This window comes from Aricia agestis, chromosome 6 (genome assembly GCF_905147365.1).
Source record: "Aricia agestis chromosome 6, ilAriAges1.1, whole genome shotgun sequence".
NCBI classification, from domain to species: domain Eukaryota; kingdom Metazoa; phylum Arthropoda; class Insecta; order Lepidoptera; family Lycaenidae; genus Aricia; species Aricia agestis.
Genome location: NC_056411.1, coordinates 8,085,923 through 8,099,675, shown reverse-complemented (window position 1 = coordinate 8,099,675; position 13,753 = coordinate 8,085,923). Strand labels below are relative to the sequence as shown.

The following is a 13,753-nucleotide window of genomic DNA, read 5'->3' as shown; positions in this document are numbered from 1 at the left end:
GCTAAAACAAAAGCTGCTCTTTGTTGAGCCATTCGGAAATTCACTAAAATGTTTTCCTTTAATTGTGGTTCCCGAAGCCAAACAAACAAATAGATAAATAAACTGGCCACAAAAGCAGCACGAAACAACAACCCAGTAATATATATATATTTTTATTAAAATAATACGTCGTCGAGAAATAGTTTATAGGGTAGGTGTAGTAGTACACAGGGTCACAGTTTACAGCCGGGGCGGAGATGTTTTTAGGTCGCCGGGAGGGTTAAGACGAGGCGTCTTCTCGCGCTGCGCGTAAGGTCGAGAGTCGCGCGGCGCGGACGTCACGTTCAGCTCGCTCCCGGGATAGATCGATGCCTTGTATCTGGTTTTTTCGGACACTATACCAACCGGGAGGGGTGAACGAACCGGGTTATGTAAGGAAGGATCGATACGCCGGGACATGCGCGCACCCCGCGTCGACCCTCGCATAATCGTTCGCGCGGGCCGCCTCTCCGGACGTGCCGTATTTTTATTTACCGCGTTTTGTTTCCCTTTCGTTCTTTCCGTTTATGATTTAAGCCACCATGTCGAAAGGCGACGGTGAACAGCAAAACGGGTCGGGCGAGGAGTCCAAGACCAACCTAATCATAAACTACCTGCCGCAGAGCATGACCCAGGAGGAGATCCGCAGCCTCTTCTCCAGTATCGGCGAAGTGGAGTCCTGCAAATTGATCCGGAACAAAGGAGCCGCCTTCCCGGACGCGCTCAACCATGCCCTCCACGGCGGAGGACAGAGCCTCGGCTATGCCTTCGTCAACTACCACCGGCCCGAGGACGCGGAGAAGGCGATCGCCACCCTCAACGGCCTCCGCCTCCAGAACAAAACGATCAAGGTATCGTACGCCCGGCCGAGCAGCGAGGCCATCAAAGGTGCCAACCTCTATGTGTCCGGACTTCCCAAAACGATGACGCAGACCGAGTTGGAGCGCCTGTTCAGCCCGTACGGGCGAATAATCACGTCGCGTATTCTGTGCGAAAACTCAGGAGGCCGCCCGTTCACCGGCGGCGAACAGGGACTGTCGAAAGGTGTCGGATTCATTAGGTTCGACCAGAGAGTCGAAGCCGAACGAGCGATACAGGAGTTGAACGGCACGGTGCCCAAAGGTGCGACGGAACCGATCACAGTGAAGTTCGCCAACAATCCGAGTAACAACGGAAAGGCGCTTGCGCCGCTCGCCGCCTACCTGCCTGCGGCGCTCCGGTTCCCGGCGCCGCTCGGCCGATTCAGCTCAGGCAAGTCCCTCCTAGCTATAAACAAAGGTCTCCAGCGCTACAGCCCCCTGGCGGGCGAGCTGCTCGGCGGGGTGCTGCCGGGCGCCGTCGGCTCCGAGTGGTGCATCTTCGTGTACAACCTCGCCCCCGAGACCGAGGAGAACGTCCTGTGGCAGCTGTTCGGACCCTTCGGGGCCGTCCAGAGCGTGAAAGTGATCCGCGACCTGCAGACCAACAAGTGCAAAGGCTACGGCTTCATCACAATGACGAACTACGACGAGGCCGTCGTCGCGATCCAGTCCCTGAACGGCTACACGCTCGGCAACAGAGTGCTGCAGGTCAGTTTCAAGACGAACAAGATCAAGACGATCTAAATCGTCTCGGACACGGCCTAGCCGGACGCTAGGACGGCACAGCAGGCGCGCACCCATACATACAGGATACCGCGGACCGCCACCGCCGCCCCCGGGCCGGAGCCCCCGGCCGAGACACACCAGACTCGATCAGACCGTGTCTTCCTGATTCTACGCCCACGAGTGGGCATTTTTGTACATTATTTGTAATTGTAATCGACTAGCTCGCCGCCGCTTTTTGTTCGGCGCTCGCCATTTCTCCGATGCACAATTGGGTTAAGTGTTACGGAAATCAAAATGGCGGAGGCCCAGTGCGCATGTCCGGATGAAATGGCGCCCGCTGAATGAAGACGAGAGCACGCAATAATAAAATTAGACGAGGCATCAAATGCTAACAACCATACATATTTAATAGTCAATAACGTAATGACAATCGACTTCGCTTATGAAAGGTTGTGGTTATCGAGAAATAGGTTTCGATTATAATATTTAGCAATAATAGCCTAATGCTATTCTCAAATTTAAGATTCATATCTTACAATAATTTGATTGCCGCCGGCTCGGCACGAATTGATAAGGTTTGCCAAATTGTATCGGCGCGACATCGGACGACTCGAGTCGCCGTCGCTCACGGTATTTACATACTGAACGCATTCGAATCGGACCGGCCGAAGCCTCTACGTCGAGAGGCACGCGATCCGAATAATAGTTATTGTTAAAGATTGGAAAAAAATATATATTATCTATACGTATATTTAAATCTTATATTAATCTAATTAAGAATGAAAACTAATCAAAAACTGTGATAGGTTTTGATAAAATTTTAAAAATGAATCTCGAGAGAGCGCGGAGATGGCTTAATGGTGTACAATGGTCCACTAAAAAACTAACGAATATAGTTCGTATAACTTAGGGGATAAAGTTTCGAATCGCCCGAACGGGACATCGCGGTGCGCGTATCGCCGACGAAATTAGGTTAGTTTTTGAGAAACATTTTGAGGTGGCTAGAGAACGGCTCACGATTAAGGGCGGTGTCAGGTCGACACGCGCAATCGGCGGGAGATGGGGAAAATCGATTCAGCTTTCCCGGGCTCGGGTGGGCCGCGGGCCGGATAGGACCGGGGGCCGGCTGAGCCCCCTTCCGCTACCTGCCTCCCGCGCCCCTCCCCGCTGTACCCCGCCAGAGGGAGAGGCCGGCCACCCGGGCGGACCGCTCGCACGCCGCGCCGCACGCCGCCGCACGGGCTCACTCCCTTCGCGGAACAATGGTGCATACTAGTCTAACGATTTCATTCGAAAAGATTAAAATCGATGTCTAAACATATTATAATCGGTACCTGCTATAATAATAATGTATGGATGCGAACCTGCGTCTATTCGAAGTAGGCTTTAATTGTCTTAGTTTAAATAAAAATTTGTAAATAGAAAAAAAGTTGTTAAAAATATATATTAAAATAGAGCTCTCGCGTATCATGCGCCGCAATCACACTTACTCAACCCGAAATAAGACCTAAAAAACATCGAACTTGAATAGATATAATATCGTGCCGTCCTAACGACCCTACGATTTTTGTAAAAAAAATATATACTTATATGTAAAAACAGTTTTGTAACATTTCAGATATTAATAAATAGGTACTCATTACATACCAAAGATGGAGATTAAAATTTACAAGTATTTATATATTTATTATAAATGTAAAACGTGCAATAACTGATAGCCTGTACTTAATAAAATATATTAACAATAATTGACTCGAAGAGATGTTGGTAGACTTTGTGTCGCGCCGCGCGATCTCGCGCGATGGTCGGGCGCCGTTTGTTTACTGTTTATTGTAAACTACGTTATCCGAACTGGGATGTTTCGATTATTTAACCCTATTAGCCGACTATGCTTCATTTGATACAGCTTCGATATGCTTACATTCCAATTTAGTCTTAATATGTTTTATTACTAGGTGTACTCGTATTAATTTAGATGAATTGTGAGTTACCACGGGCGCCGAGCGTCGGCGGTCGGCGTAGGGAAGTCAAAATTAGTCAAAATTAGTCGACGGCCCGCCGCTCGGCGTCGATATTTAATTTAATTTATTATTTAATATAATTTAGTGAGCAGTTTAGCAACTGCGGGATGAGCGGTCGGAGTGCGATGCACAAGTTTTGCAACCTAATTAAAGTAATATATAGCCTCCTAGGTTAACTAGTTGTTGTGTTTTGTGTTACTTTGACTCTACAACTCTTTCTAGTCGACAGCTGTTGTTTGACTTAAGTTTATTTAATGTATAATTAATATAAATTTAGTTACGCGTACGTATGTTAATTACCTGTAATGATATTTTCGATATTCTCTGTTCGTAGGTGACTATGTATCGTTCATTTGGTGTATGTGCAGTTGTGTTTTATATGTAATTACTTGTAGGCGTACATTTATATTATTAATTTTACTTTACGTATTGAAATTGGACGAGGAGCTCCAGAATTGATTTATTTATTAGTAAAATATATCGGGCGATTAATCGATGGAAAATGGTTTGTCTTAAAGTATTCCTTTCGAACGTTTTGCTTCGATTATTTCGATGATTTCGCAAGTTTTGTACTTAATAAAATGTACGTTTATATAACGAAACAATAACACCAAAGTATTGTAATAAAACTCATCGACTTTTTAGATAATAAATAATTGTGTAAACGCAAATATTTTGGATTGAAATGTTGGTTAGGATTTTTGTCACTTAGCACCGTCTACATAGTAGAATGTTTTGTGCGTACTCCCTCCCGTTTCGGACATTATTAATAAAATTAATAGTAAATTAATAATAGTGCTCAATATTGTAGGGCGGAAGCCTTTTTATAGAATAACTGAAAAAGCAATAATAAGATAAATTGTGAATTTTAAACCAATACACACGGTTAGGTATGTTACAATATAATTAACTTAATATTTTTATATGTATTTTAATATACTGTAATTCATATCTACATAGATATAAGCGGTTGACTTGCAAAACGTTCTACTAATGTATTTGTGATTTTGATGCATTTTCGTCCCGGGCATGGCTCCCCGGCGGTCAACGCCAACTTTTATAAAGTTATTAAAGACGCTTAAGTCTCGTAGACGTGGCCGGCCCACTCCCCGGACAGAAGCGCATGAACGTCACGGTATCTACAATACTATGCCAATAGACTTGTGGATATTATCGAAATATGCTAAAAACCCCGGTAAGTGGCAAGGAATAGTAAGACCTATTATCAATAGCATACGGCTACTTTTTGAACGGTGTTTTGATGCATTTTTTAATGAAATTTAAAATAATATTAAAAATAAAATAATTATTGGCAATCCAGAAACAATACTCTAATACGCATAGGCTAATTAACGTTGAGGCTGTGAAATTAGCAAAAATAAAATAAAATACACGTGGGATAAAGAATGTTTTAATTAATAAAGTATGATAGTAAGTGGATGTCACAGAATGTCGGAGTATTTTTGTAATATTGGGTAGAAATGGAATGTGAGATGCCGCGCGCTTCGCCGCGACATCGCGCGTCCTCGCGCGTCCTCGCGTCGTCGCGGCGACGGGCGACGTTCCGTCATACTCAGATGACATTTCTACCTCCGTTCTGTGAGTCGGTTGATGCACTCGATCGTACAAACGAGGTTAATGGCCCATATGTAATAAGTAAATCAATTGAATAATTCCGACGATACTGCGCGAACCGTTGACTGTCCAAAATAGTTATGGGAGAGCGTATAGCATTTTTATGCGGTAAGCTTAATCGAGGTGTATAGGTGATAGAGAATGGCCTTAGTCTCGGACATAGGCACAAATACAAACACGGTGACCGAGTCGGACGCTATTCTTCTAGATAAGACACAAATTGAAGAAAAGAAATCTTCCATAGGAAATAATATTAAGTTTATATAACGTCCGCGGGCAGAAATATTCCAATCGTCGGTGTCGTGTCCGCGCTCGATGCGGCCACTCTAGTCAAATGCTCAATATTTAAAGTCACATCCGGCGCTGTGACACGACGACGCCGCGACGAATTGTAATATTTTAAAAACCGTGGGCTACTCGAGACATCGACTAAATGTGTTACTATTACATCATACGTCAAGACGCTAGCGAGATAGTGAATGCACAACACCTACTCTACCGCGCTGGAATGATCGAACGGTTATAAAATTATCAAAATCTACGTAAGTTTGCTCACCGAATACTTCCTCGTCTTTTGGATCCGTTTCTCTAGTAGTTACAATAGAAATATTACATTTGATAGTTTTATAACGCGAACTCGTTTCTGACCGATCTCTTCACACCCCGACGCGTCACGTTTTTGCGGATGCTGCAACTTCGAATCGGCTCCCGTTGACTCCGTTCCGATCACGTCGCTCAGTTCCTCACGTGTCCGCATCCATCATCATAGACAGTGAAACTTTGAATCGGATAATAATTGTGAGCCGGGGCTTCCCGGGCTCCCGGCCGAGGAGGTTACAATAAATATGTAAATAAACAGGCAACGAACAGCTTCGGAACAGTCGAGTGGTTTCGAATTTAAATTAATAAAAATTATATCATGTAATATCAATTTCACTGTCTATTTATTAGGTTATTTTCGGTGTTGATTCCTCTTACTGCACCGCGGTTGGTTCCCCTTACGCGCGGCGAATTACGAGCAGTATTATTGTATATACCTATGTAGTACAAATGTCTAAATAGTTTTATTGATCCGTTCTATAGCAGGCAGTCTCGAATCCAAGGTCTAAGTGTCGGAGTGTATAGCGGCGTAGCGGGAACGAACCCAGGCGTGCAGAGTAGTATGTGATACCCGATATTAGTAGTGTTCATCCGTATTCCCGAAATTTAAACCAATCCCGAAGGCTTCGTGGTATTTCAACCGAAACTTCCAAATCGTGTAAGGCTAGAAATAATTAGGGAAATGCGTCGTAAGATAAAGTTAAGATTCTCAAGAAAGTATTGTATAAGTATTTTACCGACTCATGGGTTAAGTACTAAAAGCAATCGTATTTATAGTGAAAGAATTCGTCGGCCGATTTCCTACCGAACCCGCTGACTCCTTTGATACATATAAGTATTTTATAAACGAAATAAAAGATCTTCCGGTATTAAAATCACTTTACCGTTTCGTTTCGTCTATTTATGATTAATTAAAATTAAGACGTAGGTGTCTGTGTTGGTCGTACTAACAGATTTAGTTGATATTGTCCGGTGGTGCGGCGCCGCACTCCGCCGCGACCCTATTTATAAAAAATGCAATTGTATCCAAAATCGTGCGCGGACTGTGGCCCCGCACCCCGATCTACCTAAGAGTTAGGTATTTCTATATTCTTATTGTGTCTGTTTAAACGATTACCTCTACTTCATTATAGCTTTTGTGGAGAAAATTTTGTTTGCACAAGAAACAGTAGTGAAAATAAGACCGAGGCTAAACCTGAACACGTCGGACACGCTCGCGTGGACTAAAATTCCATCGTGGGGGGTCGACGCAGAATGTCGACAAGACGCGTACATCACTACGCTTTGACATTTCATATCTGACATTTAAAATCGATATTTAAAACGAGTTAACGCAAGAAAAACCTGCCATAGAATTTTTGCACGTGTAGATTTTTCTATAATATTTTTGGTTTTGCGTCGACCCCCCGGGATGCGAGTATCGTCTCGAACTCAGTTTTAGTGTCGTCTTAGACTTAATGTTGTTCCCGATATTTTGTAAGCCGGTGGTTTTCCAAAATGGTATTTTAACTGTCGTTAGGATAAGAGATGAACGGACATTTTGGAAAACCGCGATTCGCCGCACTCGTTTCTAAGTGCGGCTTAGAAATTTTTAATAATACTCATTCCTAAAAATAAGGTATTATTAACCATATATTTACATCTGTAGTGGTTACTTGGCTGTTTTATGTAATTTATTCATTAATTAATATTTTCACGTAATTTATGTGTCTATAATTATTAATTTATTGGAATTAATTATAATTGAAAAAAAAATAATGAAAATTGTCACATTCTCTTCACTTTATACAATAGTTTTTACAATATGATATTTAATATCCTCAATGGTTGTAACTATACATTTCTTGTTCTAAATATATAAAAAACCCGAATTTCGTTCATTTTATTTTTTTCTTTCCTCCACCTTTATTTTTAGAAAGAATTTGTGAAACAAAATCTTAATAATGTTGAGATAATAAAACTGACTTCCACGGTCAAAGATTTTATTTCAGATGTCCTCTATAGGTTAAGAAATTAAGATATACAGTGTGTAACAAAAATAAGTAATAATACTTTAGGGTGTGTACGTGTTCCTCGTAGAGAGTTCACTGTGAAAGTAGCAGCGCTGAAAGACCTTTTTTTTTTACTTTTGTATGGGGAAACTCGTGACGCTCGGGCCCTTGCCCATACAAAAGTGAAAAAAAAAAGTTGCAGCTCTGCAACTTTTACAGTGAACTCTCTACAAGGAACACGTACCCACCCTTAAGTATTATCACTTATTTTTGTTACACACTGTGTACATTACAGACTGAGCATGTGCTATACGTGCGGTCAGGGCATTATATATGTCTGTGGCAGGTGAGTATAAAGAATGATAACAAACACCTGTAAGTTTTATTGCAAGTTCCAACTGACTAAAGACTACTTAGCGTACTTTAAATCAGCCTGGTAGTATGCAAACAAAAAAGCAAATAATAATCAACTTTATATTTTGCTAAGAAAAAACATACAAAATAGACACGCCCATACTTTTAAGACAGCAGTCCTTTATAGGCTACCTTAATATGCAAATTATCCTAACACAGTTTGAACACAAGAATCCAGGTAAAAATCTCTTCGACACTTTTTTTTTTTTTATGAAATAAGGGGGCAAACGAGCAAACGGGTCACCTGATGGAAAGCAACTTCCGTCGCCCATGGACACTCGCAGCATCAGAAGAGCTGCTTGTGCGTTGCCGGCCTTTTAAGAGGGAATAGGGTAATAGGGGAGGGAAGGGAAGGGAATAGGGGAGGGTAGGAAAGGGAATAGGGTAGGGGATTGGACCTCCGGTAAACTCACTCACTCGGCGAAACACAGCGCAAGCGCTGTTTCACGCCGGTTTTCTGTGAGAACGTGGTATTTATCCGGCCGAGCCGGCCCATTCGTGCCGAAACATGGCTCTCCCACGTATATCTTACAAAATATAGCACAAAAAGACTTTTTACTAATATATAAAAGGAAAAAGTTTGTTATCATCGAATAAGCTCTGGAAGTATTGGATCTATTTTGATGAAATTCGACATTGATATGGTAGACCACGAGAAAATCATATAGTACAGTTTCTAAGGGGTATTGTGTCTATTGACAGGAGCTATGTGCAAAAGCTAACACAAGAACTACTATGAAGGAGGGAATAAGGAAACATAGTATTCAATTTAGAATACTATTTATATAATCAAAATATTTCATCATTTAAAACTACCGACGTTAAGTAGTTACACCTGCCTGCCTAGCATACGCCAACGAGATATCTCACTCTCGAGATAATTAAAACCTACTCGTCTCATAATGTCAAAATCTCGACATTATCTCGACAAAACTCTATAAAAATGTGTTATTTGGATGATAGATCTATGCGAGAAAAAATGTTTGTCATGCTAGGGTCAATAAAGATAAAGAAACAAACTATCAAACAGCGAGAAAACATGTAGAGTGAGATATCTCGTTGGCGTATGCTAGGCAGGCTGGTGATGATTTATATCGACACCGGTCGTGACTTAAGTTAAATTTGTAGTAAATAATGAATATAGTGGAAAATGTGCACGAAATACTGTGTTTTGTTTAAAATGAATTTCCACCAAGAATCGACAGTACAATCAATTACATATTATATAAAATGCCTGAGCTTATAACGTAATATGTTTTGACATAAAATAAAAATATATTAAAATAATAATTATTGACCACACTCAGAAAGATTCACTTCACTTCTAATATAATTAAGAGTTTGCCATAAAATGCCTGGAGTTTATTTCAAAATCTTCCTAAATTGAAGTTAAGTTAATATTAATAATCAATCTTCTTTAAATTAAGGTTAAGTGTAAATCTTCGTTTGGTTATCATAAATCTTACTGAGTACGGCCGTGTTTCAAACAGCCTACAAACTTTCGTAGCGAGCGCTACGCGGCGTAGCGTACAGCTACGAAGGAATCCTTCAGGCTACGAATGGGCTACGAGATGGCTACGAGGTGGCTACGAGCTTACAGCTACGAATAATGGCCCGGGAGCCAGGTAAATTTTTGGTCAATTATTTCTTCCCGGGCGAAACTTTGTAAAATGCATAAGAGACTTATACTATGAATACTAGCGACCATTCATTTTACAAAGTTTCAGTTGAGAGGGGCTTAGTCATGAAAATCTGTCACTGGCTCCAGGTCTATAATAAAAACTAAGGAAACGTAACTCCCATACTTTTTGGTTCCTTTTCGCACACTAAAATATGGCAAAAGCAACGAAACACTGCCCGTTTTCACCAACAACACCTAACATTTAGGTGTCCCTTACGGCCGTTCCCAATATTTGATCTATCTCTGGTTTTGCCCTACTAGAGATAGGAATAACTCACATTAGACATTAAAGACATATATTTTAAGTCAATCTTGAGCTATTCCTATCTCTAGTAGGGCAAAACCAGAGATAGATCAAATATTGGGAACGGCCGTTAGCCAATATAAGGGGCACCTAACGTCAGTTTTGTTTCAATAATTTAGGGGATGAATTGACAACCTCGTAACTCTTAGGTGACGTATATCACTACATAGTATAAAACAAAGTCGCTTTTTCTATCCACATGTCCCTTTGTTCCCTTTAACTGCAGTTTTCTTTAATAGATAGAGTGATTAAAGAGGAAGGTTTGTGATAAATATGAAGATATTTATGGTAGCCATTCGATAACAGAGTCATTGTCAAGGCAACCGTCATCTAACGTCGTCTTCGTTGCCACATACGTCACCTAAGTGTTACGGGATCGTCAATTCATCCCCTAAATTATAAGGGTCACCTAATGGTTTGACGGATGAATCGCATAATAGGTTGTTTTAATCAAAATATACGTCACCTAAGTTTTACGGGGTTGTCAATTCATCCCCTAAATTATAAGGGTCACCTAATGGTTTGACGGATGAATCGCATAATAGGTTGTTTTAATCAAAATATACGTCACCTAAGTGTTACGGGGTCGTCAATTCATCCCCTAAATTATAAGGGTCACCTAATGGTTTGACGGATGAATCGCATAATAGGTTGTTTTAATCAAAATATACGTCACCTAAGTTTTACGGGGTTGTCAATTCATCCCCTAAATTATAATGGTTTAGGTGTCACTTAAACTTTGATGAAAACAAAACTTGCGTTAGGTGCCCCTTATATTGGCTTAAGGGACACCTAAATTTTAGGTGTCGTTGGTGAAAACCAGCAAACACTCTTTACGAAATAAAGCCGTTGACATTAATTGTCACTTCTATATTTACACAAAATTGTGTACCGAATACATGCATAAAGTACCTATGCATGTATTCGGGTCACAATTTGTAAACTCGTGGACAATTTTTTTGACACAGTTACTGTTCCTTAGTTTTTATTATTCGTAGACAATATTTATTATGTGGATGGTGTGGTTAGATATTTGGTTCTGTACATGATTTACTACAAAAAATGTTTGTAAGGACAATTAATTTATCAAGAAAGTAAAAAAGAAGGTGGAAAGAGCAGTAAATTTCATTTCACGAATCCATGAAATTATTTTGCCTTTTAAGAATAACTACAAAATAATGTACTATCAGAACCCATGTTATTTGGTCGGGTTATGTCCAGACAATCGTGTCGGTCGTGATCTGTTGGCTGGGCTTGTCCAGACCAAAGTATACGGTCTGCCATATACTTATGAATTATTTTCTCTGATAGTACTTTTATAATAAAAACAGCAATTACTTTATTATCCGACATATGTGACAGACTCGTATTTAATTTTGTGTCGTGAACGTGATCAAAAAGTGTACACATCGGAACAAATCATCCCTCGGAGGGTGACATCCCCCGGACAACGGCAATTAATTATTGACGGATTTATGCGCTGCCGAACATAAAAAGACAATAAAACGAATGTGCGCCGTCTGTCCCGACTGTCATAGAGCCTCACGCTGACTGCCGATTGGTTATAGTACGTATAAATTAGGCCGGTATAAATAGTCAGTACTCAAGATGCATCTCGGTCTCAAGATGCGGTTCGGCTCTGTGATTGGTCCAAATTTTGACAGCCAACCAATCACAGAGCCTGAACCGTGTCTTGGGACCGAGATGCATCTTGAGTACTGACTATTTATACCGGCCTTAGAGATAGGGCTCGTGACAAAATATGTACCTACTAGATGATGTCCGCAGCTCCGTTGCGCCAAAACTCGTTTATCGCGCAGGAACCGTACATTTTTCCGGGATAAAAAGTATCCTATGTCCCTTCCCGGGACTCAAAGTATCTCCAAATTTCATCCAAATCGGTTCAGCGGTTTGGGCGTGAAGAGGTAACAGACAGACAGACAGACAGACACACTTTCGCATTTATAATATTAGTAAGTATGGATATCCAGTATCCACATAATATTACTGGTGTTATTACACTCTTTCTTCAATACCCTTCATTAACGATCGCACTCAAAAAAAAATATATTACTTAACTTTAATTTTATGAAGTGTTTGACAGAAAATGCACTTAAAAAGTTTATGTCATGAGTCATGACAAAATCTTCATTAAGTTAAAGTTAAGTCATTATTTTACAAATTAATACGCGAACGAAAAACTTTGTAACCCTTTTTACGAAAAATGGGGAATCGTAGATGCATGAAATTTTTCACAGTTATAGTTTATATGGTGAAGGAGTGCATCGAGCTAATATTATTTTGAAATTATGCTTTTATCATACATTTTTTTAACAAATAAAACATAACACACACAACAACACACGCACATGAGAAATGACAGATTTTTGAGTGACAAGCCTATACATACGAATTATACCTACTCAAAATCAAAATCAAAATCAAAAATATTTTTATTCGGAGTAATTTTTTTACAAAAACTTTACCGAACGTCGATACTACGGTGCCTACCACCGGTTCGGGAACTAACCCGGCGAGAAGAACCGGCGTAAGAAACTCGCACGGGGCCATCTTTCACTAAAAAGATGGAAAATTACAATTTAAAACATATAACAGTACAACACGGTCACATTACTGTACATTACATCCCGGGATGTATATCTTTGCATTATATTAACCTGACGCACCACTGGAATGTACATGCAAGCATCGTAATGACGTCATCACCATGCGTCTAGTTAATTTGACTGTGTTATATAACAATATTATGACTTAGAGCTATTTACAATAGGAATTACTTATAAAAAATATACTAGTAGCCTGTAAGAACCACCCTATTCCCAAGGTGTGTTGTCGTCGATGAAATCATTGATTTTATATTAAGCTTTAGTACACAAACGTTCTTTTACTACATTTTTAAATTTATTGATTTATTTATTGATAGAGAGATTTTGAACGTTTTCTGGGATTCTATTGTACAGGCGTATACACTGGCCTTTAAAAGATTTGCTGACTATGTTAAGTCTGATCACTGGTATTTCTAATTTGTTCTTATTCCTAGTGTTAAAACAATGATTGTCGCTTTTCTTTTTGAAACTATTTAAGTTCTTTCTTACATACAGTACGTTATCCAAAACATATTGAGATGCGACGGTCAGAATATTAATTTCCTTAAACTTTTCTCTTAAGGATTCACACGATGACATCTTATAAATAGAACGTATGGCTCGCTTCTGCAGCACGAATATTGAATTAATGTCCGCTGCATTTCCCCATATAAGGATTCCATAGGACATAATGCTGTGGAAGTAACTAAAGTAAACAAGTCGCGCTGTTTCTACATCAGTTATTTCACTGATTTTTTTAACAGCATATGCTGCAGAACTGAGCCTATCCGCCAGATTTGCAATATGTGGACCCCACTGTAATTTACTGTCTAAAGTTATACCTAGGAAAACAGTGGTGTCCACTAATTTAATTTTCTCATTTGATAGTACATTGGT

At 40.3% G+C, this 13,753-nt stretch overlaps 1 protein-coding gene across 1 annotated transcript; it reads left to right on the top strand.

The window, feature by feature from the left end:
* The first annotated feature begins 479 nt into the window (after positions 1-479).
* LOC121727729 (ELAV-like protein 4) lies at positions 480-7,553 on the top strand. Its single transcript, XM_042115709.1, has one exon. It carries the CDS (start codon positions 561-563, stop codon positions 1,620-1,622), a length of 1,062 nt encoding a protein of 353 aa, XP_041971643.1. The 5' UTR covers positions 480-560; the 3' UTR covers positions 1,623-7,553.
* The last annotated feature ends 6,200 nt before the right edge of the window (positions 7,554-13,753 follow it).